Genomic DNA, 27,220 nt, shown 5'->3' with positions numbered 1-27,220 from the left:
CCTTTTATATTCTTATAGATGTAAGTGTTGAGTTCAATCCTCGCTCATTTCCTTTACCAGACTCCAATGCAAGGCTCAGAACTGTTTTTCCTAGGGTAGCTTTAATTCCTCAGTAGAATACTGTATATCCATTAATCTGGCAAGTTAATTTCCATTGTTTTGACATGTATATTTACAATAGGAGTTGATTACAAGCCACACTAAGGGGGGGTTTAGTAAAACAATACAGAAGAGAACCTATATTAAACGCTAATTTCCAAGTAGACTTAATTTTCATCTTATAATTGGTATGCTTGTAAATTATTATTCTTAAAGCTTCTTGGGAAATATCTCCCAGTTATTAATGTCTTAATACACACATACTCTCTTTCTTTGGGGGAAACAAAAAAAATTGTCCCAATTAGTGAACTAAAGATTTTATATTTTGGAAGTTAAAGACATGAATTAAATTTCCAATTAAGAACAAAGGCTGGGGAAAGGGTCTCAATGCAATTTTCTCAGGAAATGGTATTATTGGATTGGGGAGACAGGGCACTTCTTGGTTAGTAAGTAGATGGTCCTTGTTCGAAAAGCTGCAAAAGCACTCTAAAACCTAAACTGTGAGGATGACCTGCTTTTAAGAAAAAAGCAAGGCCAGGAACATGCAAAGAACACTGAAGTATTCGTGTATTAGGAGAAAAACCAGAAGCATAGAGTCTTAAAAGGAGAGAAGACAGAACATTCATTAGTTCAAGATGACAGAATGCTAACTGCCCAACAGCCTACTTCAGTGTCTAATCGGCAGCTTAAATTTAACAAGGTCCAGACCCATTTGTTCCCTTGCAAACCATTTCTTTGAAAGTCTGGTATATGGTGTTACGCTCCGATGAACTGCTAAAGCCAGACCACTACAATCTAGTTTTTCTCTTTTTAAATTCAGCAAGACCAGTTTGCACTAGATGCTCCTTGACTTATGATGGAGTTACCCCTCATTAAACTCATAAGTTGAAAATATTTTAAATTGAAAATGCACTTAAAATATTCCATAGAGTATGGGTTGTTTACCCTCATCACATGGCAGACTGGGCTGCCCTGCATAACGAGTATTTTACTGAGTATCAGTATCCCAGAACAAGAGCAGAACTCAAGGTAGTTTCTCCTGAATGCATATCACACTTCTTGCACCATTGTAAAGTCAAAGTGAGTCTGTACTTTCAAAATATATCCCCAACTAGAGGCCCGATGCACGAAATTCATGCAGGGGGTGTGTGTGGGGGGTCCCTCAGCCCAGCATGCACCCTCACACAATCTTGGACTCCTCACTCATAACTGCCCCCCTGCTTGTTCCTTACCATTTGGATCACCACTCCTTAGCACTGCCGCAGAGGCAGGAGAGGCTGTGCTAGCCAGCCGTGAGCCTGGCTTCTGGCTAAGCGGCGCTCTCGCTGTGGGAGTGCGCTGACCACCAGGGGGTAGCTCCCAGGGGGTAGCTCCTGAGTTGAGCATCTGCCCCCCTGGTGGTCAGTGCATGTCATAGCAGCAGTCGTTCCACCGTTATGGTCTCTGGGCTTTTATATGATAGATTAGCCACAGTTCATCTCCCCACTACTACCCTAGTTGAAGCCACTCTTCAAATCTAAATCAATTACTTACAGTTCCCTACTTTGACTCATTTACTCCATCCCATAATAGTTTCTGCACAGCAGGCAACCTAGCCTTTTTAAAACAGAAACTGGATTATACCATTTCCCTATTTAAAATTCTCCAATTGCTCTGGCCACTTGCAAAATAAATTGGATTTTATTCTGTTGTCTTTATCCAACTGACCTCATGTCCTCTCCCTTTCCCACTTTTATGCTGTACTCATCCCTAGGTTTGTTGCTGTTACCGCAGAAAAACTAAACTTGGTTCCATTGCAGGATCTGTATACTTGATTCAGCCTGGAATGTTCTCCTTGAGTGAAGTATGACTGTCTCCTTTTTGTTTATTAGGTGTTAGCCCAAATGTCAACTTAAAATATTCATGCCACTTCACTTAAAAGCAATTTTCATTCTTAGAAAATAGGATTTTCTACCATGTTTCCAACTAGAAACTAGGTCCAGGACCATATATTCGCTGCCTTAAGTCCTGGGCCTATAAAGATCATTGCATATAGTGGAAGCACAATAAACATTTATTTTTAAAAGTCTATGAAGGCTCTGGCTGGTGTGGCTCAGTTGGGCATCTTCCTGTGCACCAAAAGGTTGTGGATTCAATTCCCAGTCAGGGCATATGCCTGGGTTGTGGGCTCAATCTCCAGTAGAGGGCAAGCAGGAGGCAGCCACCAATTGATGTTATGCTCTCACATGGATATTCTTCCTCTCCTTTCTTTAAAAATCAAAATCAGTAAACTGCTCTTAAAAAAAATAATAAAAAATATGCCCAGCTGGTGTGTCTCAGTGGTTGAACGTCGACCTATGAACCAGGAGGTCACCAGTTCAATTGCCGATCAGGGCACGTGCCTGGGTTGTGGGCTTGATGCCCAGTATGGATCGTGTGGGAGACAGCGATCAATGATTCTCTCTCATCATTGATGCTCTCTCTCTAACCTTCTTCTCTGAAATCAATAAAAATATATTTTAAAAAATAATAGAAAAAGTGAAGGTTTAATGAGATGGTGATAATTAGTAGCTTTTTAAAATATAAAATCAAGATGGAACAGAAAAGAAAAAGTTCATGATAATGTTTTAAAAACTACCTCAAGCACATAAAACATAATTTTATTTTAAAAAGTAAAAAAATTAAGTTCTAAACTGTTTTCCTGTGATATACTTTTATCTTTCAAAAGGAATATATTAAAATAAACTTTACTGATGATTCTTACTGTTTAAATGTATTAATCTACATTTTCTTCAGGAGCTAAATAATCAAATCCTTTAAGATTCCTGTTCTAGTTTTAGGTGATGGAAGAAGAAAGGGTAGTGATGTGAATGGAATTTGAAGAATTAGAGATAACAGTAGGATTCATATCCTCCAGTATATATTGAAGTGATATAGTAACTCAATGAGGATAAGGCAGATATAAGTTACATTTATTATATGTCTAAGTTCATGAATAACAATTATTCTACCCTATATCAAAACACCTATTGTAAGATGAGGTCTGTATACAGCCCAGAACAATATCTCAATTCCACTTTTCTTCATGTTGAGGAGGCATCCTGATGAAGCTGATCTCCTGAACCTCTTCAGCTATGTATAGCTCCAAGGGGAAATAAGAGTGTCGTCAAAGAGACAAGGCAGCAATTCTCTCATCGACAGTTGTACAAGCAGTCCCTCGGGTTACGTCGGACTCGACTTATGTCGTTTCATGGTTACGTCGCCATCTCCCATTTACAGTATTTATAAAAAAAAAGTTCAATCATTTCGACGTATATACATATGTGCTTTGTTTTTTATTATTTATTTACCACAAGTGAAAGTCAGGAATTGTTATCTTTAATTTTTTTTTACTGTTTCACTTCATTACTGCTGTGTCTGTGCTCCATGTGAGTGACATAGGTGCTTATGTAGGTGGGTTCTGACTTACGGCGAAAATTGTATTATGTCACACTGTAGGAACAGATCTCCAATATAACCCGAGGACTGCCTATACACTTGAACATGTTTCAGAAAAGCTTAGAATCTGGATAGGTGAACTGAAAGAACTAAATATATACAATCATGTACTTCTGTTTTAAATTATCTTTCACTTATGTCTATACCTTTTTGGAAGCAATATAATTTAGACCATATCATAGACAGAGTTTACTCCTCTTTAAGGCATTGTAACAGTGGACTGAAGCCCAGACTGCAGATAAGTCTGATTTCAGTTACCCAGCTCACCCACATATGAGCTGTGTGACTTGGGTAAGTGATTTAACAAGTACCCACTTCACAGAATTGTGAGATATAACTCAATCAGTGTAATGTGATTAGAATAGCACCTGGTCATCTAGGTATGGCTATTATTACTAAATATTTCACTAAAATGTAAAACTTTCTGATAAAAATGAAATTGACAAGTAAAGAGGTTTATCTGGGGATTGCTGGTACTAGAAAAATGGCAATGTTAAATGATTCTTCTTAAAACTATCATTAAAATCTGTGGATATTCTATTATTAACTTTATCAAGTAATCTGACATTTATGATGAAATCTGAAGGATTACATGGAACTATATGGGTTAAGACTCCATCCAAGAGCTCTGTCTTATTCACAACTCATCACATATTCTCTGCTTTTGTCAAACTAGGGGCCCAGTGCATGAAATTTGTGCACGGGTAGGGTCCCTAGGTCTGGCCAGTGATCAGGGCCAACTGTGGCCTTCCTTCCCCCAGCTGTCAGCTGCTGGCTAGAGCCTGCCTTCCCCTGGCTGCCAGCTGGGGCCTTCCTTTGTTCTGCACTGCCCCCTGTTGGTCAGCGTACGTCATAGCGAGCAGTTCAACTCCTGGTTGGTCAAACTCCCGAGGGGACAATTTGCATATTACCCTTTTATTATATAGGATTACTAAGAAGCTAACAGTTTTTCAGTTTATATGATACATTTATAGCTTGGTAAAAAACTGGTAATTTACCTGATAAAAATAAATGACTGGAAATAATTTAAGTGTTTAACACTAAGGAAATACTTAAGTAAATTCTGTCTACTTGACTATTACATAGCCACTAGAGGCCTGGTGCATGCAATTTGTGTAGGGTAGGATCCCTAGGCCTGGCCTCCCCACCTCCTCCTTCCCTCGCTCCCTCAGCACCCTGCCGCCACCTCTGTACATGTTCTGCACCGCCCCCTGGTGGTCAGCGCACATCATAGTGAGCGATCAAACTCCCACTCTCATGGTCAAACTCCCAAGCAGATAATTTGCATATTAGCCTTCTACATATATACACTAGAGGCCCGGTGCACAAACTTCATGCACGGGGGGGGGGGGGGGGGGGGAGGTGTCCCTCAGACCAGCCTGCACCTTCTCCAATCTGGAACCCCTCAAGGGATGTCCGACTGCCCGTTTAGGCCCGATCACACCAGGATTGGGTCTAAACGGGCAGTCGGACATCCCTCTCACAATCCAGGACTGCTGGCTCCCAACCGCTCGCCTGCCTGATTGCCCCTAACCACTTCTACCTGCCAGCCTGATCACCCCCTAACCACTCCCCTGCCAGTCTGATTGACGCCTAACTGCTCCCCTGCTGGCCCCATTGCCCCTAACTGCCCTCCCCTGCCAGCCTGGTCACCCCCAACTGCCCTCCTTTGCAGGCCTGGTCACCCCCAACTGCCCTGCCCTGCAGGCCTGGCCCCTCCCAACTGCCCTCCCCTGCAGGTGTGATTGCCCCCCAACTGCCCTCCCCTGCAGGCATGATTGCCCCCAACTGCCCTTCCTTGCAGGCCTGGTCCCCCCTCAACTGCCCTCCCCTAACTGCCCTCTTCCCTGCAGGCATGATCGTCACCAACTGCCCTCCCTTGCAGGCCTAGTCCCCCCCAACTGCCCTCCCCTGCAGGCCTGGTCACCCCCAACTACCCTCCCTTGCAGGCCTGGACCCTCCCAACTGCCTTCCCTTGCAGGCCTGGTCCCTCCCAACTGCCTTCCCTTGCAGGCCTGGTCACCCCTAACTGCCCTCCCCTGCAGGCCTGGTCACCCCTAACTGCCCTCCCCTGCTGGCCTGATGGCCCACAACTGCCCTCCCCTGCTGGCCATCTTGTGGTGGCCATCTTTGACCACATGGGGGCAACCAATTGTGTGTTGGAGTGATGGTCAATTTGCATATTACCTCTTTATTAATAGGATTAGAAGTATTATTCAAGAATTTTTAGTAAAATAGGAAAACTTTCACAACAAATAAGTGCAAATTACAAAACTATATCCACATGATCAAACTTTTGCTTTAAAAAGTAGACTATTTTACCAGTTTGCCAACTTTTATTTGTGCCACCTTCCAGATTTCTGACATAGTCAGATATTTACTAGTACGTGAACTATAAGTTACGAGTTTCCTTTAAATTGACTTAAAACTTTTAAGTTAATGCATTATATTTCATGAATATGAAATGCTAAACTATTAGACTTACAATTATTTTATGTACCACGAAGAAAAAACAAATGCTACTCAATAAACTGATATGATACCAATTTTAAATACATTCCAATTATGGAAAAGATAAAAGTGAAAAAAGTGTGCCTAAGAAGCAGTAAAATACGGTAACTTTTTAAAACTTGATATCCATGAAATACGGGTTTGATTGGTTCAGTATAAATTTTTAATACATGTTAAGTAAACACAGTTACTAGAGTAAAAATATAAAGTTTAGATTCACATACTACATACTTTATGGATAATTCACCTACTTGTATGACCAATTACATAATATTTTCGTATCAGCTATATAAATACGGGTGCTTTATAAAGAGTATCTATTTAGCTGCTTTGGCTCAATGGATAGAGCGTTGGCCTGTGGACTGAAGGGTCCCAGGTTTGATTCTGGTCCAGGGCACATGCCCCGGTTGTGGGCTCGATCCCCTATAGGGGGTATACAGGAGACAGCTGATCAATGATTCTCACTTATCATTGATGTTTCTCTCTCCCCCTCTCCCTTCCTCTCTGAAATCAATTAAAAAAACAAAAGAGTATACCTGTTTATAGAGCTTGTTTATTTGTATTTATATATGGAATTGGAAAAGCAGGGAATGGCTTCTAAACTGAGTGTACTCAAAATTTCCCTGGAAAATCTCTATAATTATCTATTACATCAAGCATACGTGGGTTTATAAATAAAACCTGGTCTGGTAAGGTTTAAGAATTGCTGAACTAGACTGCAGGAAGAAACTAGAGGAAAATACACATGCAGAAGTCTGAGCAATCAAGCTCTTGCTAACTTGTGGAGTTTATGCCATACTGTTTAATACTTAACCATTATAACTTTTTAATATGAAAGAGTAATTTGTTTGAAATTGTAAAGATTAAATGAGATAGTGGGCAGCCCATCTTACTTGCTGATTAGATTCTAAACATAGCCTGGGGAGGGAGGTGTGACAGATAAATAAAAATCAGAAAGCACACACACACACACACACACACACACACACATATATATACTAGGAGCCCAGCATGCGATTCGAAATTGGTGGCGCTTCAAGCCCTGCCCTCAGTCCCTCTAGTGGCCTTGGGCTGGTCCCGCCTTCTCTGGGCGCCTCCCTGCTTCTGCCCCTGGAGCAAGCAGCAGCTCTGCCCCATCATGGCGCCAGAGGAGAGTGTAGAAGCCTCCCACCTGCTGTGCTGTACTCCTTCCCCTGGCAGGTGGGCCGCAGGGCATCCAAAGTGCAAGCGGTGGGTGGTGAAGGACTGGTGAGGGGGGCGCTATGGGCTCTCACCCCTGCCCTCCCAGGCAAGGGATGATTCTGCCTCTTCAGGGCTCCTCCTAGCTTCTGCCCTGTCTCCAGAGCAACACCCCAGCTAATATGCTAATGACCTGGTAATTACCTATTATGAGGTATCGACCTAGCATATTAGCTCTTTATTAGTATATATATTTCCTTTGTTTGATTTAATTTTGTATATTCAATATGAAAGTAACATTTTTATTAAATTTGCATTTCAAGAAAAATCTTATTTATTGAAAATATAGATTTAAGAGGTTCTCTTCATGGAAAAAAATAGTAAACTATCTGAAAGCTATTACATGACGTGAGATATTCTTTGAATATCATTTCTATTCCTTGGAAGAACTGGCTACTGGGTCAGCACATGCCAGTTTTTAATAGGCCACAGTGCAGGATAGAACTCTACAATCACAATAAATTTTAATAGTCATCTACAACAGAACATTCTCACATTTTGCTTTTGAAATGTAAATGCTCACCTTTAAAGTATTTCACAGTTTTAACTCTTAATTCTAAGGTAGCATCTTCATCACACACAAAAATAGTTCGGGGATGCTGCTGGAAAGCTGAAACAGTCCACATGTGATTGACTCCTTCCTCTATTGCTTTGTAGAGAGCAAATGCCTTGTGGGCGCCTGTTATGAGGATCATGACCTGAAAAATCGTGAACATTACTATTAATTCTTAAAATATTCCACATGACTGAGAGGCTCTATTTTTTTTTTTTTTTAAAGAAAGACTTTAGCACCAATATTCCTCTGAGGGTAAAATAGAAATAAACATCTCCATATTTCTTCATAGTACAAGGTATTTCTATTTTTTAAAGTAACAGGCGGGCACAAAGTGTATCTCCTGGTTTAACAGGTAAAACAGCATCTTGTTATTTATAAAATATTACTGAATATATCTTAATGCCTATGATTATTAACATTAAATACTGATGAGCATAAAAGGCTGATGTGCAGAAAATCTGGGAGAAAACAAAAGGGCTGTTTTACAAAAGCAGAATTACAGGTCAACGAGGAATTGATATAACCAGGAATGATATACCAAATTGTTCTATTCCAGATAAGCAATAAATATTACTTTGGAAAACTAATCTAGAGCAAGAAGCCTGAAGACTGTTTCATTGTACATGTGCTATCTAAAGGTGTCTTGAAAGAAAATCAGGTTTAAAGTCAGAGAAAGACAAGTACCATGTGATTTCACTCAAGAACAAAATGAAAAAAATGAACTAAAAACACATTACAGACAAACTCATAGATAAGAGAGGCTGACAGCTGTTGGGCGCATGGGGACGGTGGGGGGGCGTTGAGTTGGGAGGGTGGAGGGATAGAGACAAACAAGAGAAAAAAAGACACTTATGGGCATGAATAACAGTGTACTGACTGTCAGGGGGAAGGAGGGTAGAAAAGATAGAAGAGGGCATAGGGCGGACAAATGGGGATGGAAGGAGACTTGACGGGTGGTGAATACACAATGCTGTATATAGATGATGTGTTGAATTGTGCACCTGAAACCTGTACTAGTATAATTTTGTTAACCAGTGCCAACCCAATAAATTCAATAAAAAGGAAAAAAAAAAGAATTTAATTGAATTCTAAATACGGCAATGAGACTGACAGAAGTTGAAAGCTAGACAACAATAAAAATGTGAACAGGATGCAACCAAAATATCACTAATTTGGCAACATAATTCTTTCAGTATCTATTGATACCAAAGAAAAAAAACATTAAAGAACATTTAATTCTTACTTCTCTAGCATCCATCACTGTCCCCACACCAACTGTTAGAGCCATGGTTGGCACCTTTGATAAATCTCCATCAAAATATTTAGCATTTGCCAATATGGTGTCCATTGCTAGGGTCTTTAATCTTGTCCTTGATACTAAACTGGATCCTGGCTCATTGAAAGCGATATGACCATCTGGACCAATTCCTTTCAAAACACACACACACATATAGAGATAAGTAAATAAGGCTCTCAAAATTCAACATGCCTTTAAGAGCAATAAACAGTTATAATCACACTTACCTTGTTTATTTGATAGCTGAATTTCTAATGCTGCATTAAAATATTTGTCCCTGTATTTGATTCAAAAACTTCAAATGTTTTTCATATGCTTAGCAATAAACTAGCATGACTCCAGTAACAGTAAAATTAAGTATTTATATATATATATAAAAGTGTAATATGCAAATCGACTGGATGGCGGAATGACCGGTTGGCTATGACATGCACTGACCATCAGGGGGCAGATGCTCAACGCAGGAGCTGCCCCAGCCTGCAGGCCCCAATCGCCCAATGGGGAACGAGGAATCGAGGGTAGGTGGTGGTGGACGCAGGTGGCACCAGGCCCTGATAATCCCGCTGGTCACCCCCCAGAGGGCTGGCGGGGGGCAGGGCCAGCGAGCGGATGGAAACGGCCAACCTCTCTGTCCCTCCCCCGGGCCAGTAGGCTCTGATCGCCCAATGGGGAACCGGGAACTGGGGGTGGGTGGCAGCAGACGCAGGTGTGCTGGGGCCCAATTGCCCCACCAGTCGCCCCACACAGGGCAACCAGTAGCGGCGGGGAGTGGGGCCAGCTGCCAGCAGCCAGGTAAGATCGGCCCCGATTGCAGGCCAGGCCTAGGGACCTTACCTGTGCACAAATTTTGTGTGCCGGGCTCTAGTGTCCTCCAAGATCAACACTAGTGGTCTCACTGACTATTTGGGTCATACAAATGTGTACAGCAAAACTGAAATGATCAGCAATTGTTCATGATGGAAAGGGGTCAATACATTCCTTTACTGACCATGAATAACTATCAGAAATTGAACTTCCTAATATAAAATTGTATTTTTTAAATGTTCATAATGTTTTACAAAGCTTTATAAAACTTCCTTAAAAGTAATCATGAAATCTAAAAACCATGGCTAATTCTTATTCAGTTTTAAAATTGAAACTAGAATATCAGAACCTTTATGAAACAGCTCTAAAACCTCAGTCTGGATTGTACAGGGTGAAGCAAAAGCAGGTTTATAGTTATTTGTATGGAAAATCATACAATAATTAATACAAGAATAAACTGTTTCACATACAACTGTAAACCTACTTTTGTCCCATCCTGTATTCTTTCTTGTGCTCTTATAGTTCTGTAAAGTAGATTGTAAACTTCATGAGAGTAAAAACTTTATCTTCTTCATTACTGTGTCCTTACCATTTAGAACAAGGCACACAGAGCCCTAACCGGTTTGGCTCAGTGGATAGAGCGTCGGCCTGCGGACTCAAGGGTCCCAGGTTCAATTCTGGTTAAGGGCATGTACCTTAGTTGTGGGCACATACCCAGTAGGGGGTGTGCAGGAGGCAGCTGATTGATGTTTCTCTCTCATCAATGTTTCTCTCTCTCCCTCTCCCTTCCTTTCTGTAAAAAATCAACAAAATATATTAAAAAAAAAAAAAGAACAAGGCACACAGGAGGCTGAATGAGTGGATGGTTGCTATTCTTTGATAGGCTGAGTTTCTCCCTCTTTCTTCTACCCTGCTCTGCTCCCCTCACAACAGGGGCTAAAACAATCATAATACTTATATGTCTCTTATGCAGAATAATTATTGTCTAGGGATAAGTGGATGTCCCAACCTGAAACAAGTAGAACTTCTCTCCAGAAAATCTGAAACTTGACCAAGGATACAGAAAGAAAAAAGGCATCTAGAGCTGAGGCACTTGATGAAAGCACTGCAGGAAAGAGTTGAAGAGTTCCTGCTTCGGAGATCTGAGGCTCCTGGTTCTTGTTCTTCCAAAGACTTGGGTTTTTGGTTTGTTTGTTTTTTTACAACTCTTCTATCCAGTCTAGAATCATTCCAATTAATTCACTTTTGGTCTCAGTAGATTATGTTTCTTGCAAACTAAAGTATCTAATCACGTAACCAAAGTGTTAAGGTTTTCCCCACTGTCTTCTTTTTTTAAAAAAAATAATCTTAAGATGATTTTAAAGTTTATAATGGCTTTGGAGTGTATTTATAAAATTCCATGTTTGTGTATTTTATTGCTGGAGTGGATCAGGGATGGCATGATATACCGTATTTTTTTTCTCAACATTTTTGTCATCAAATGAAGAATGAGAACTTCTGAGAGTACATTTCCTCCTTTTTCTTTTCTTCAGAGGGAAAGAGAACTCCTGCTGCATTCCCCAGGAGTGAGCAATCTGGGTTAAAATACTTAAACTCCCCATTTTGGCCTCAAGCCCAACCTGCAATCTCTAATCCAACTTTACCTTTAATAAAGCTGATATTTTGATCCCATTTAGGGGCTCAGTGCCATTGATCTCTCTTCTACCTTAAACAAACCCTGGAACAAAAGAAGGGTTAGTGGTAAGACCCAGCTACCAAGCCTCATCTTGAAAAATCCAATGATAACAAACCTAGATCAACAAAGGTAAAAAATCAAATGAGATTCTTTCATGAGTACACATCCAATAATAGGGTATCCCAAACAGTAAAAAGTTCAAAGAAAATGCAATAAGCTAACTCTTCATTCCCTATCCAGAGAGTAACCATGTGCTTTGGATGGTAAATATAGACTCTCAGACTCTGGACCATCACATGACTACAAATGAAGATGTTAATAGAAGAGGCAAGAAAATCCTCTTAAATTTTCTTGTGGAGGGAGAATTACTACAGAAAGCTTAAGATAAAAATGGGTTAAGAAAACAAAGCAAAGTTATTTTCAGTAGTAAAAATCAGTGATAAATAATTATAATTTATGCACCATTTGTTTCAATGGGTAAGGTGGATTATAGTGAGGAAATGCACCAAAAAACTTGAGTTAAAAGGAAATGAGAAGTAACTCAAAGCTATGGGGAAAGAAGAAAGTTGTACCAGAAATCTTTGATAAGGGAGATTCAACCTTAAATATTATATTAAGCTATAGATGCTTTCTGGAAAGCAGGCAAAAAGATAAACTGGAGTCAAAGAGTTCTTATCAGTTTTTTCCCCAGTAAATTCCTGGCAATGAGTCCCTAAGGGATTTGCTGCATGGATCCTCTGCAAATTCAATGAATAGGAAAAAAAAGTCCTCAATGAGAAAGTAAAAAAAAAAAAAAAAAAAGATATTCTTCATGCAGACATTTTAAATAATGAACCTCTAATAACTTACATGCCTTTTTGTATAACAGTAGACGAGTGAAAATTTCTTGATATAACTAAGATAAACAGTTTAGGTATGTAATATTACAGTAATTATACTAGATTTTGGTATGGATTTTAGAAAATCTAAAGAACACCTGGGTAGTGCACTCCTTAAATGTTCTCAAGTGCCTACTGCCTTAGTTTTGATACTGGCAAGTGCAAATAATAATTATCTCAGAATTGAGACACATGGACAAAAGTGGAGTGCAAATGTTTTCCAGGAGTGTTGAGGTAATATTAGCAAATTTTATTTAACAGACAACTTTTCTTTAAAAATATATATATTTGTATTGATTTCAGAGAGGAAGAGAGAGGGAGAGAAAGATAGAAATATCAATGATGAGAGAATCATTGATTGGCTGCCTCCTGCACGCCCCCTACTGGGGATCAAGCCCGCAGCCCATGCATGTGCCCTTGACTGGAATCGAACCTGGGACCCTTCAGTCCCCAGGCCAGCACTCTATCCACTGAGCCAAACCAGCTAGGGCCACACAGATAACTTTTCTACTATGAAAAGCAAAATAGTCTAACTTGGGATTCTTGCTCAAATAAAAACCATTCTATCTACACAAGAAAGTAATTGATATTGGTTCTGCTAGGCAGAGATAAAAATTTCCATAAAGAGCACTAGTTGGTTTGGCTCAGTGGATAAAACGGCCTACGGACCGAAGGGTCCCGGGTTCGATTCCGGTCAAGGGCACATAACTCAGTTGCAGGCTCCACCCCGGCCTGGGCCCTGGTCAGGCACATGCAAGAGGCAACCAATCGATGTGTTTCTCTCACATCAATATTTCTGTCTTTCCCTCTCTCTTCCACTCTCTCTAAAAACCAATGGAAAAATAACCTCAGGTGAGGATTAAAAAAAATTCCATAAAAAGAGACAATTTTAATCTTTCTGGATACCTTTATAGGCAATTCAGTAAAAAGGCAGGGAATTTAGTGAATGATGGCACAATTATTTCAGCATCCACAGTTCAGAGAGAGAAGACGGAACGAACACTTAATGGAGTATCAACTATGTACCAAACACTTTGCAAGGCATTTTATACATGTTTTAACAGTTAATTCTCACAAATTATGAAATTGTTATTCTGAGCTGCAATTAACTTCTCAAGGTCATACAGGTAAGTGGTCAAAACAGGATGCAAATTTCTTTCTGACTATAAAACCCAATTTTCCCTAAGGACAATCAACCACCTCAACCATACTTGGCCTCCTCAACCATTAATTAATCTCATACAGCTCTACTGAAAATCTAATTTGTATTCTTTTCAGCAGTGTCCTAATAAATTATAAGATAAATCCAGAGTACTTAATTTAGAGCTTTAGTATGTTTAGTTGAATATTAAAGAGTCTGCCAAAAAACTATTTTAGTTTCAGTGTAGTTAATGGTATTCTAATGTCACATACTGTTTTAATGGTAATGAATTAGCTGTCTCATGCTTCATACTGATGACAGAAAACTATGTTGTCATTACAAAGGAAGAAACTCTTCCACCTATTTTTAATGATAATTATGCACAAAGACATACACACACATATAAATTTCAAGAGGAATTTCATCAATTCAACATTTACTCACTTTGTAATTTATTAAGATAACTAGAGGCCCAGTGCACAGGCCCAGTAGGGGGATCGGGCCGAAACTGGCAGTCCGACATCCCCCGAGGGGTCCTGGATTGCGAAAGGGCACAGGCCAGGCCAAGGGACCCCACAGGTGCACCAATCTGTGCATCAGGCCGGTTTCGGCCCAATCCCCACAAGCCAGGCCAAGGGACCCCACTGGTACACAAATCCATGCACCGGGCCTCTAGTATGCATATAAGATCTGTGGTTAATCTCTTCCTGCCCTCCCCCCGTTAACCCATCACCCTCCCCTGTGAGATTCATCAGTCTTTTCCAAGTTTCCATGCCTGTGCGTTGAGAATCTACCCCCTAGTGGTCAGTGCTCGTCATAGCAAACGGTCGAACAGCCGCTTAGGCTTTTATATATATATATAGATTATATTGCTTAATTCATATTAACTAAAGGCTGCTGATAAATAAAATCTTACATCATCCTTAATTGATTTCTTAGTGAGATAAAGTAATTTAAGTTACTAGTACAGAAATGCTAAAATGCACCTGTTCTACATGCAAACTTTTAGAGATTTAACCCTATAATAAGATAAGAAAACTGGGTTGCAATGACAGAAATAGGATAAGAATATAATTTAGAAAAAGAAGCACATCCCTTGTTTTGTAAGATGTAGTATGCTGTTAATTCTGAAGAGGGAATTAGAAGAATTTGGCAGGGATTGGGACCTATTTCTCAAGATGTAATTTAAACAATTCCAAATTGCAAACTTAAGATTATTTTTTTATAAAAATAAAGTAAAATACAAATCAGTAGATGAATAAATGTGTATTATAGACAAAGTTGTTCTTTATACCTACACAATGGTAAGATTTATTTTTGTAATTCATAGCACCTAACCGAAATATTAATAAATGATTAATGACAAAATGTTTTACATACCTCCAACAAAAAGATCAATTCCTCCAGCTTCTTTTATTTTATCTTCAAATGCATCACATTCTGCTTGTAAATCTGCAGCATTCCCATCAAGGATATGAGCATTATTAGGATCTATATCAATATGCTTAAAAAAGTTATTCCACATGTAAGAATGGTAGCTTTCAGGATGCTGTCTAGGAAGTCCTAAATATAAAGTTAATAAATAAAAATGTAATTATTTTCAGAAATCTAAAATTTACTTTTCTGATTAAGCTCTAAATGTTACTTAAAATACATAATCTTTCTATACTATATTCAATTTTAAAGCATTTTTATGTGGAAAATATGCTAGGCATTATTTTAACCACTATACATACATTTATTAAATCAATTAATTTGTATACGGTATCTATGGAAACATTATCACTCCCATTTTATAGATGAACAAAGAAGCACAGAAACGTTAAATAACTTTCTTAAAGTCACATAGCTCACAGAAGGGCTGGAATTCAAACACAGAAGTCTATTTCATGTGCAATTAGTCACTATACTCCATTTCTCATATGTAAATTTTTAAAAATATATTTTTATTGATTTCAGAGAGGAAGGGAAAGGGGAGAGAGATAGAAACATCAATGGATAGAATTATGTCATCTGCATGCCCCACACTGGGGATCAAGCCCGCAACCTGGCATGTGCCCTTGACTGGGACCCTTTAGTCCACAGGCTGACACTCTATCCACTGAGCCAAACCAGCTAGGGCTCAAATATGTAAAATTTAACTAATGGAACTGATTTATGTGTTAATATCAACATAATTAACCATACAACTAAAATGTTAGTCCATATTCCTCCTGTATTTTTCCTATATGCCTGCAAAGTACATTGAATCACAACATTTCTTTGGTTATCACTTAGGCTACCACTAAAAGTGTTTTATTATATTTAAACTAGAGGCCCGGTGCATGACATTAGTGCACTGTAGTGGGGAGAGGGTCCCCTCAGCCTTGCCTGCACCCTCTCGCAGTCCAGGATCCCTCTGGGGATGTTCACCTGCTGGCTTAGGCCTGCTCCCCAGGGAGAGGACCTAAGTCGGCAGGTGAACATCCTCCAAGGGGTCCTTAGTGCTGCTGCAGAGGCGGAAGAGGCTCCCGCCATCGCCGCTGCACTCACCAGCCGTGAGCCCGTCTTCTGGCTGAGTGGCACTCCCCCTGTGGGAGCGCACTGACCACCAGGGGGCAGCTCCTGCATTAAGCATCTTCTCCCTGGTGGTCAGTGCTTGTCAGCAACCAGTCGTTCTGCCATTTGGTTGATTTGCATATTAGGGTTTTATTATATAGAATGTTAAACAGTTTATATGCATCACAGATCTTTCTAGTGAAGCAAGTTAACAATCAATAAATTATAAAAGCATCACAGCTACAAATATACTTAGAAAATCTTTATTTTACTAACTTTTATATACATATTACTTTATTCCTCCCAAGACTGGTTTTAACTTTGCTTTAAGGAAAAATACAAAAGAGAATGAGAAATGTGAAGAGATTAGATCAAAGTTATAAGACTGGTACACTGCAAAGCCCACGATGAATACAGATCTTCTGATTTCTAGTTCCATATTCTTTCTACTATATTGTGCTGTTATTGCAAAAATAAAGATTTTTTTATAATAAACTCCCAACCTCATCATAAGGCTATACATTATATTCTAGAAATATATTCATATTATATTAAAAACAAAATTTCAAATAATATATTAAATATTCTCAAAATATAGTCATTTTATTTAAAATATAATATATATGACATATACAAATGATACATTCAAATAATTAGCTTACCTACATATTCATCCATGTTAAAGGTCTTCACATATTTAAAAGAAAGGAATCCATTCTTATGATATTCTATTAGTTTTTTATAACATCCTAATGGTGTACTCCCTAAAACAGATAAAAAATACACTAACATAACATAAAAATCTAATTTAAATATTTACAATAACTTTATCCTATATTTCTTATCAGGCAAACAATTATTATTTTAAATATGTATTCAATTAAAATATGTTGCATTAGTCTCTTTTCAAGGTACTTTCAAATTTTACTAAACTAGAATTTGCTGATAAAGTTGGAAATCTGTCAATGAAAACTAGTTCAGAAAATTATTCTTGAGTTGTTAGGTATTTGAAATTAATGTTGTATGTTCCAAGAATAGAAACATTTAGCACATTTGAATCTTTTAACTTAATTTACCTTTGGAGAAAAAAGTTGAGAGGATGTATAGCATAAATGATACATAAATGGATCAAGTGTTGACCATGTACTGCAATCAAAAGGAAAATGAAAGGTAAATTTAAATATTGTCCCTACTTTCAAAACAGACTCTGAAACTGGCCAGGATTGAGTAAGGAACCTTAGCCTTTAAGTTTTCAACTGGAGCTCGTTTCTCATTTGTTATCACGTGTTATCTTCAGTACCTGTCAGCTAAATCTATCAGTAAAATGACTTTTAAGAAATGGGATCTTGGCTTTGGGCACTTTATCTGAATTCCTGATTTATTTTATAAATGTAATTCTTTCACATGTTTATAAAAGTAAGAGATAGTCTTATAAGATACGGCACAATAAAGGTACATGAATTTAGCCACGTGAGGATGGCTTCCCTTTGTTTGCTGAATGGGCTCTAGTTTGTCATCGCAACTACTAACTGGAAGATTAGATTGCCTGCTTCTTAGGGCAAGCATCTTGGTCCTCACATCATCACAAAACAAAACAACTGCACACAAAATTTCTACTGCAGTGGCAGGCAGAAGTATGATAGAATTCTCTGGCAAAAATAATATACATACACACACCCAAATTCTAGAATAGTAAAAAGACTGTCTCTCAGTTGAGATGACAATAATAGAAGTGCCTATAAAAACTATGATATAGACAGATTCAGAGAACAGATTATTAGATTTTCTTAAAGTTAAGCATACATATTGTTTTAAAATGCAATTAATTTAAAATTTATGTGGTCAAATTTTACAATTCCTTATCAAAGATTTATAGTCTACCAATATAAAACCTGACTAAAAATGAAAATGTTTTTTCTTTTTCCTTCTAAAAGCATACATATTCTATCTTTCATTGTCAAGGGAATAGTTATAGAAATCCCTCCTTAATTTAAGGATATATTAATGAAAAGGTGAGAAGTTGTTACAATGGTGATAACAAAAAACATACATTTTCTATGTTTTAATCAAAGTGGCTGAAAGATATGGTACAGGATGTATTGAAATAAAATTCATTTTATTATTTGCTTTACTCATTTACTAACATAACTAACATTTAGCAAGTGCTTACTATAATTCTGATAAAACAAAGATTAAGACTATTTCTATCCTAACCTGGCTGGGTGTTGCTCAATGGTTGCACATCTACCCATGAACCAAGAAGTCACTGGTTTGATTCCAGGTCAGGGCATATGCCTGGATTGCGGGTTCAACCCCCAGTAGGGGCAATGCAGAAGGCAACCCATTGATGATGTTTCTCTCATCGATGTTTCTGTCTCTCTATCCCTCTCCCTTCCTCACTCTCTAAAAAATAAAAACATAAAAAAAAGACTATTTCTATCCTAGAAGAACTAAAAGGAAGGGGTAGGCAAGTACAAAATAACCATAACACAAGGAAAAATATCAATGACCTATAAGAAACCTGGAGAACTACAGTAAAGACAAGAAAACTAGCCTTGCTTGTTGGAGGAAAGATCAGAGAAAATGGCATTTCAACTGAGTCTTGAAGGAGTAGCATTCCAACAGTGAAAGATGGGGTTAAGTTGTAACTGAGAATTAACAAAAAAGATGGGGGAGGGGTTTCAGAGATGACATCTGTATGCCTACCATGTGCTAGATGCAATGCTAGTGTTTTCATATATTAGCTCATGCAAATCTCACAACCTTGGAAAGTTGGCATTATCTTTCCCATTATGAAGAGGAAAGAATTGGGTCAAAATGATTAAAAAATTTTCAAAATATCACATGGCAGTGAAGCCTGAGATTCAAGAGACTCTGGTTCCAGAGTTTTCATTATATAACATGAGTGAAAATAAAGCCAGCACATTCAAGACTATTCTTTGAACTAACAGCAGACTAATTTGCCGGTCACGATTCAGTGTAGGGGAATGGTGGAAATAAGTCAGGAAAGTAGGTCAGGCCCACAGCATGCAGGCCCTTAAATATCAAGCTTGCTAAAAATCACTTCAATAAATATATATTGAGCGAATGCTTCCTTGGAGGATAATTACAATACAGAGTGTTACTTGCAATTACAGAAATGTTCAAATTTCAAAACCACAGGGGCTGGGGCAGATGTATTAGTAGGCAGGTATACTACCTAAAATAAAGTGAAAGTTGTATATCTAAATACACAGAAATATGTTTAGCACTGTTGGCATTTATGACTCTAAAGCCTTTCGGTCCTCACACTCAAATTACTCTTTATTTCTGTATCATAATTAAGACGGAGTGATCAAGTTAGCTAGCTTGAATGTAGACCAAGTTTACAACATGAACACTGATACAAAAGCCATGGTTCAACCACTGGGGCTCACATATCAGAACTGCAATGGCTGAGGGGCCCAGAACTGGTGTGAACAATTTTAGAAAATCTCTCTCTGCCATTCTCATCAAGATCTACTGCACTGGACCAAAAAACAAAAAGAAAAACGACAAAAAAAAAAAAAAAAACCAACTTGGTGAGCTAACTTTCATAGATATTATGCAAGTGGAAAATATATTATGATTGTACCTTTTATGTAGTTGGCATGTATGGGGGAGGAGCAGATACTGTTTAAATAAAACACACTTAAACTTTAAATTTATTTAGTATTTACAGTATACAAGGACTTGCACAAGCATGCTTATTTAAGCCTCAAAACAGATGGTAAGTTGCTATTATCCTTATCTATATCTATCTATATCTATCTATATCTATCTATCTATATATGTGTGTGTGTGTGTGTGTATGTGTGTGTGTGTGTGTGTATGTGTATATATATATATATATATATATATATATATATATATATATATATATAAAAAGCCAGCTACCAGAACACCCTAACAACTGGAACAACCAGTTGCTATGACACCCACTGTGGCCAGTGAACCGGCCTAATATGGGGGTGGGGCCGGCCGGCCAACCTCCCATGGCCCCTCCCCCCAGTTGGCCCCACCCCTGATTGGCCCACCCCAATCAGACCACAGCCCCTCCCCCCGGCCTGCCCTGCCCCTGATTGCCCCCCCCCATCAGGGGCAGGGCCCCCTAGACAATTGCCTGCAGCCCCTCCCCCCAGCCAACCCGGTCCTGATTGGTCCCCAATTGGGGTAGGCCGGCTGGCTAACCTCCTGCTGTCTCCTCCTCCTGATAGGTCCAGCCCCGATACGCCAATTGGGGCCAGGCCAGCCGGACCCCACCCATGCACCAATTCGTGCACTGGGCCTCTAGTCTTTCTATAAGGTAAGGAAACCAAGGCTTAGGGATATAGAACAAATGCCTTGCAGTAACCAAGAATGTAGCAGCTCTGATTCCAAGTCCAACACTCTCTCTTGTGGAAGTCTACAATATCAAAGAGAGTGTCACAAGATCAATGATATCGCTTGGTTATTTTTAAAGAAAACCTTAACAGAGAACTAAATCCAATAAAATATGTAACAAATGCTTGTGGTTATCCTGCCATAAAAATATACCAATATGCAATTTTTTATAATACTTACAGAAAGAAAATAAACACAGATTCAATCAAACATATTTTATTAAAGGAAACCATTAAATCACATATCATTAAGTTTCTAAAATGGGGGAAAAAATGGTGTATTACCTGTTGGTAAACCCAGTGTAAAATATCTGTCCTTTCCAGGTTTGAACTGAATGATGCGATTACAGATGTATTTGGCTGCCCATTCACTAGCCAAGTCATAGTTATCAAGAATTACAAGCCTCATTATGGTGATGCACAGCTTCCAGGACAAGTTCAAACCTAGAAAATCCATTTAGAACACTTTAATTTACAGACACTTAAATAGAAGTGCAACATACTGATGACTTCAAAAAAGACATTACTTAAGAAAGACATGTATTATACAAATACAATCTGTACTTTCTTTTTTTATTTTTTCTATCACCATTAATCCCCTCTATGCCCTCTTCCACCTCTACCACCCTCACCCCTAACCAGACCTATCTCCACCCCTGCTAGAATCACCACACTGTTGTCCATATCCATGAGTTCTCTTTTTTTCTTTTTAGCTCACCCCTTCCCCAAAACACCGACCCTCTTCCCCCAGAGCTGTCTGCTTGCTCTCTTGGAGTCTGTCTCTGTTTTCCTTGGTAGTTCAGTTTGTTCATTAAATTCCAGATTTGAATAAAATTATATGGTATTTGTCTTTCTTTGACTGGCTTATTTCACTTAGCATAATGTATAATCTTCTCCAGGTCCATCCATGCTGTGGTACATTTACAATCTGAATTTTTAAAATATAATAATAGCTGTTCTCTTTTGAACAGACCTTGGTTTCTGGGCAATGGGCTAGGTCAGTGGTCGGCAAACTGCGGCTCTTTGGCCCCTTGAGTGTGGCTCTTCCACAAAATACCATGGCCTGGGCGAGTCTATTTTGAAGAAGTGGCATTAGAAGAAGTTTAAGTTTAAAAAATTGGGCTCTCAAAAGAAATTTCAATCACTGTACTGTTGATATTTGGCTCTGTTGACTAATAAGTTTGCCGACCACTGGGCTAGGTATTTTCTAATCTTTACAACAATCTGCTAAAATAAATATAATGCCTAGTCTTAGATGAGGACAGACACTCACACAATTTAAGGTCACACAATTACTAAGTAACAAAGCCAGAATTCATATCAAGGCAAAGTTACAATAAAGACACCACACCGCACTCACTGTCTCTACAAGGATATTGTATAAATCAACATAAAACAAACCTAAAGGCAAACAAAGCAGTACAGTACTCATTTCTTGATTGCAAGTTAATGGTAGTAATGACTACTCAGCAACTTTTGGATTATTTACTAAAATCCAGAATTCTCCCTATAAATATTGTAAAAAACAAACCTCCCTTTATTAAATAATGTTCTTATAGAAATGATACCTGCACTTTTAAAATATTCAATCAATATAGAAAGGTACAAATAAGTTTTTAAAAAAATCAACCAAAATCCTACCACTCTTAAATAATTCTAATATTATTAGGTATTCATTATTCTAGATATGTATGTAATGCACACATATAAATAGAATGTTATACAAATAATTTTTAATAATGGGGTCATACTAGACATGCTATTTTTTGAGTATTTAAAGATACTTTTATTTGAGATAATTTTTTTCATTTTTTAAATTAAATATATTGGGATAATATTGCTTAATAAGATTATATAGGTTTTGACATACTATTTTTAATAAAAATCATAACACTAAATTTTTCCTGCATTCAACAAAAGAAAAACAAAATGAACTAAAGAAACTGCTGATCTTTGGGGGAAATTTTTTCTTCACAAAAAGCAATTTCAGTTCCTAAAAGAATAAAGTTAAGAAACAATATTACACAAATATTAAAAGAGCAGTGTCATTTAAAAGCTATATGATTCCATTTAAAACTATGTGGACTGACCTACTATCATTAAACAGAAAATTGCATTCTTATGCTTTCTGACATCCCAATTTCTGTAAGATGTATTATTTTTGTATTGTCAAGATTTACAACATTTACACTATGACTACAGTTTCCAGATTTTAATTCTTAGTTGTATATTTCCACCATTCCAGATTTTAACTTAGTTTTATATTTAGAAACTACTTCAGCAGCAGTCCTGAATTCTGTACCAACACACTTTACATATATAACAAGTCAAATTCTTTAATGGGAGTAGATTTCATTACAATAAATATATGGAACCTAAAAGATGTCTTTAGGACCAAAACAATTTATAATTCTGGCATAACAACTATTATGATCACTAACATCTAGAATTCTGGCACAGTAAGAGGTAAATAGCATTTTCTTGTTAAATATATTCCCAGGCCCCTCTCACTGGACATAGTATTTCAGAAATGGGGTCCCAGGGAATCTGCATTTCCACAAATATCACAGGTGATTCTTACTATTAGGTTAAATTTGGAAAAAAAAAAAAAAAAAAAAAAAACCCACAGAAACACAAAAACAAACCACCAAACAAGATGATTGCATTGGGAAGAGTTTGTTCAAGTAAGTCTCTCAGATCAGGTACAGTGAAGGCTGGTCTGATTTTGGTGGTGGTGGTGGTGGTGGTGTTTTTTTGGGGGGGAGGAAAGAAGGAGGGAGGGGCTGGTATGTTTTTTAAACTCTTTGGAGAGCTCAGAATTCACTCCCCAAAAGTTCCCACGTGAATCACCTCGCCCAGAGTACAGCAGGATGTTTTTGCAACATTTATGCAGATTAAAACATTTCTCAGAGACCCAAACTGCTGTGGCCTTGGGCGATTCTCTGGCAGCACAACCAGACGGCATTCAATCAAGGACACAGCACCGCTTCTTCTTCTTCAGGTGCTGATTCACTGTGGACGTGCGTGGCTTGGAGAAGGGGCTGCTGAGCCTCAGCGTTGGAGCTGGACGGGAACTTCCACAGGACCCGAGGTTCACAGACAGTCTAGGAGCCACACTGGAATGAACTTCCAGAATCCTTGCTCCGGGCTGGTTCCCTACATGCACACCGCACCGCACCGCACCGCACCAGACCTGACAAGGTCTCCCCACCAGGGAGAGGAAGGGGGGTGTGGGGCAGGGGGGAAGAAGTGCGGGGCAGGGGAGCGAATAAGTGCGGGGCGGGAGGGGGAAGGTGGAGAGGAGTGCGGGGCTGGGGGGCTGCGGGGCAGGGGGGAAGAAGTGCGGGGCCGGGGTGCCGGATCCAAAGAGGGCCCCCAGAGCAGACAGGGCTGCAGACCCCCCTGCAGACGCCCCTATACGGTGGCCGCTGGGCCCAGTCACTCCAGGAACTAACGCTAGCAGCAAGTGCGGAGGATGACTGACGAATTTTTAACAAGTGTCAGGAGAAAGCCGCCAGGGAGGAGGCCCCGGGAAGCCCCCTCCGGGAGGCCCAGCGAGAAGTGGCCATCCTCCCTCCCCCACCCCCCACCCCTGCTCCTCGGGGGCCCCGGGACCCCAATCCGCCAGGGCTCCACGTCCCCGAATCGGTACGGAGCCCACCGGAGGGGGCAAGACCAGCCAGGTACGCCCACCCCACTCCCCTTCTTGGCCCACAGCCCTGGGCTCACCCCCCGACTCACCTGCGCTTCCGACGCCGAAACCGCCGGAAGAGCCCACACCTCGCAGCCTCGGAGCGACCCTGCCCGCGGAGCCGAAGACCCGGATGCAACGCCAGGCGCCAGGGGGCGGCGGCGGGTGCGCATGCGCGGGCCTCGGCCGGCGGGTGGAGAGCTGCCTTCAGGTCCGAGTCGGGCCGCGATGCTCACACAAAAACATACTTTGGTTGTTGCTCATCATGGCGATGGGAATTCATCTCTTTACCACAAGCAATTGGTTGGCGCCTGCTTTGCAAGCACAATGACAGCTAAGCGCTTTTCCTCAACGAGCTCATCAAAGTTAAGTTTGCTAAGTGCTGACGAAGGCAAAATGTTTATAAGGGGAAACCTTGAAGCAGCTCCGGAAGAGTAAACCCAGATTTTTATGGGGTGTGGGCTTGTGCTGAATGAGTCTGAAAAAGGGGGAAGCCCAGCCGGTGTGGCTCAGTGGTTGAGCATTGATCTATGAACCAGCAGGTCATGGTTTGATACCCAGTCAAGGCACATGCCTGGATTTCGGGCTCCATCCCCAGTCAGGAGTGTCCAGGAGGCAGCCAATTAATGATTTTCTCTCATCATTGATGTTTATCTCTCTCTCTCCCTGTTCCTTCATCTCTGAAATCAATAAAACTATGAGAAAGAAAGTTACAGAGGTGTATATAATATAGACATATTGCATGAAAACAAGAAATGGCACATAGGAATTTATGGCCCATGAGATTTCTGTGTGCCAGGAAATGTTTTAGCAGGATATTCCATGACCAGATTCATATGCAAAACAAAAATCACCCTGTGTGCCTATAAAGAACAGACTGAAGTTAGATGAGGAGGAGATCAGGGTAAGCTGGATTTTGCCAACAATAGAATACAGAGAACCCGCTAAGCCCAGGAAATAGCTTGCCCAAGGTATGCAGGCAAAAAAATAAAAGTTACACAGGTGGAATTTTGAATTACTCCCATGTGGCTAAGACTAGGATGTATTTCAAAAACTAGCAGAAGTTGAATTTGGCAAGAGAGATCAAGATGAAATGAAGTAGATTGGAGGCTATGCATAGAAGTTAAACTTTATATTGTAGGCAATAGGCCGCTCCTTACGCTATATGAATTCCATAAGAGACTAGAAAGTAGGAGATAGAATGGGTAGTCTCATTTTGTCTTTTCCCTACCCCAACCCTAGTATCAGGCATGCACTATTGGCTGATAGTTTTGGTATTTTTTAATTTTTAACTTTTTTGGAGGGATTTTGGTATTTTTAAAATCAAGAATGCATGTTACTTATCACTTTCCTGCATCATTCTAGAGAAAGGATAGTTTGCTTTTCCATTTCAGCCTGTTGGTGAATTAGTGGCTGATTTTCGAATGTAAAATATATCTTGTGTGGACCAAAAAGGGGCTAAACCTGACAAGCTCAGGAGAAGCATGCATGGCAGATCTTACAAACTCAGAGACCTAAAGTCACCACACAGGATGATCTTGTTGTAGGCAGCAGGAATGACACCCTGTGGTAGACTGGTGGGGTCATTCTGGACCTGGGTATAGCAACCATGGTACTTGAGTTCTGGCTAGAAAAGAATTCAGAGCCAAGACTCAAACTATAAGGGGATATCTATCTATAAAATCACAGAGGTGGAAGAAGTAATTTGTAGAGGAAATGGGCTGAGGAAACAAGTTATAGAGGCAAAGGCAGGGCCCTAGGAGCTTTGGGAGTGAGGAAGGTAATGGTAATGTGCCTGGGGGAGGAGATGAGAAGGGGGGGCGGGGGGGATAAGGTAGGAAGGGGAGACAGGGATGGGGGAAGGGGAATGGGGAGGGAAGGGAATGGCTCTGGCATGCTCCCAGGAGGGAGAGGGCACTGTCCTAAGGGTTTAAAGGGTGGAGGTTTTAGGGGAGGTCCCATGGGAAGATCTCAATAGAATAGTTAGCAGCTTTCCTGGTCTGTCCTTGCAGGGTCTGGGTCTTCACTGATTGATTGGTCAGCGCGAGAGCAGGGGGTCATTAGTCAATGCAGCTGGTTCTGAGGTCAGCCTTGGTGTCCTTTGGTTTTGCTGCTTTTCTGGGCCTGGAGCTGACATACAACCAAGGCCAAATGTTATCTCTAGGGAGGGAAGATCTGGAGGTGGGGAGAAAGGTCACCCTGGGGAGGAGATCTCAGCCTACAACAGTCTTTTGCTAGACACCCAGCGCTTTTGATGGGGGGTGGGGTGCGGTGGTGGTTATAATCTGATAGAGCACCTGAATTAACCTGAAAAATAATCATATTAATTTTAAATCCTAGAATATATATGCTTATGTGAACAGAGGGTTCAGTTTCTTATATGGGAACAGAGGGTTAAGTTTTTCTGAGTTTCATTTCTTAGGCTTAGGCCGGTACACCTGCATACTCCCTTGGATCCCAAACAAAGTGACTGAGGAGGTGACTCAGCTGCAGACAATATACAATGTACCCAGCAAGCAAGTAGAACCATTAAGCATGGTCAGGCTGTCCCCACCAGGAGTCAAGACATCTTCTCATCACACGACCACCAAGAACAATAGCTGAATTCTGCACACCTCCAGGGGCTGTATCTAGCTTCATTCCATTCCCAGCCTCACTCTAGCCCATTTCCCTTTATAATCCTGTCCCCTGCACCTTGCTGTAAGACAGGATTTGAATGCCTGTAAGCACCCTGCTTCTTGGTTGGCTGGCCTTCTGAATAAACTCCTTATATGATTCAACCCTGCCTTCCTTATTGGACATTGTGACAGGCAGCCCAAGCCCATCAGGGGGTTTCCAGGTAATACTTTCCCCCCTGGTGAACTTCTGTATCAGGCCCATTGTCCTTGTTCTGCTCAGGTCTCTCTAACTGCCT

At 40.0% G+C, this 27,220-nt stretch overlaps 2 protein-coding genes across 6 annotated transcripts in view; one reads left to right on the top strand and one right to left on the bottom strand.

Moving 5' to 3' along the window:
- The window catches only part of GUF1 (GTP binding elongation factor GUF1), a 35,670-nt gene extending 24,678 nt beyond the window's left edge, over positions 1-10,992 (top strand). The window contains exon 19 of the mRNA XM_008140264.3: positions 10,973-10,992. The gene's annotated coding sequence lies outside the window, so the exon portion shown is untranslated. The remainder of the gene's footprint in view (positions 1-10,972) is intronic.
- The window catches only part of GNPDA2 (glucosamine-6-phosphate deaminase 2), a 41,908-nt gene extending 17,407 nt beyond the window's left edge, over positions 1-24,501 (bottom strand). For 2 of the 5 annotated variants that reach the window (XM_054729310.1, XM_008140267.3), the window contains exons 1-5: positions 24,357-24,413; positions 20,901-21,059; positions 15,058-15,240; positions 9,126-9,310; positions 7,850-8,024 (exon numbers count right to left, since the gene is read on the bottom strand). In XM_054729310.1, coding sequence (XP_054585285.1) covers positions 7,850-8,024; positions 9,126-9,310; positions 15,058-15,240; positions 20,901-21,024 — 667 coding nt within the window. In that variant the 5' untranslated portion in view covers positions 21,025-21,059; positions 24,357-24,413. Of the gene's footprint in view, positions 1-7,849; positions 8,025-9,125; positions 9,311-15,057; positions 15,241-16,877; positions 16,980-20,900; positions 21,060-24,356 lie in introns of all 5 variants that reach the window. The other 3 variants (XM_054729316.1, XM_008140265.3, XM_054729304.1) reach the window with 3 other exon arrangements.
- Positions 24,502-27,220: the final 2,719 nt, after the last annotated feature.

The sequence above is a fragment of the Eptesicus fuscus genome, chromosome 2, assembly GCF_027574615.1.
Source record: "Eptesicus fuscus isolate TK198812 chromosome 2, DD_ASM_mEF_20220401, whole genome shotgun sequence".
NCBI lineage: Eukaryota > Metazoa > Chordata > Mammalia > Chiroptera > Vespertilionidae > Eptesicus > Eptesicus fuscus.
Note: the sequence above shows the minus strand (reverse complement) of the source record. Positions and strands in the feature narration are given on the sequence as shown.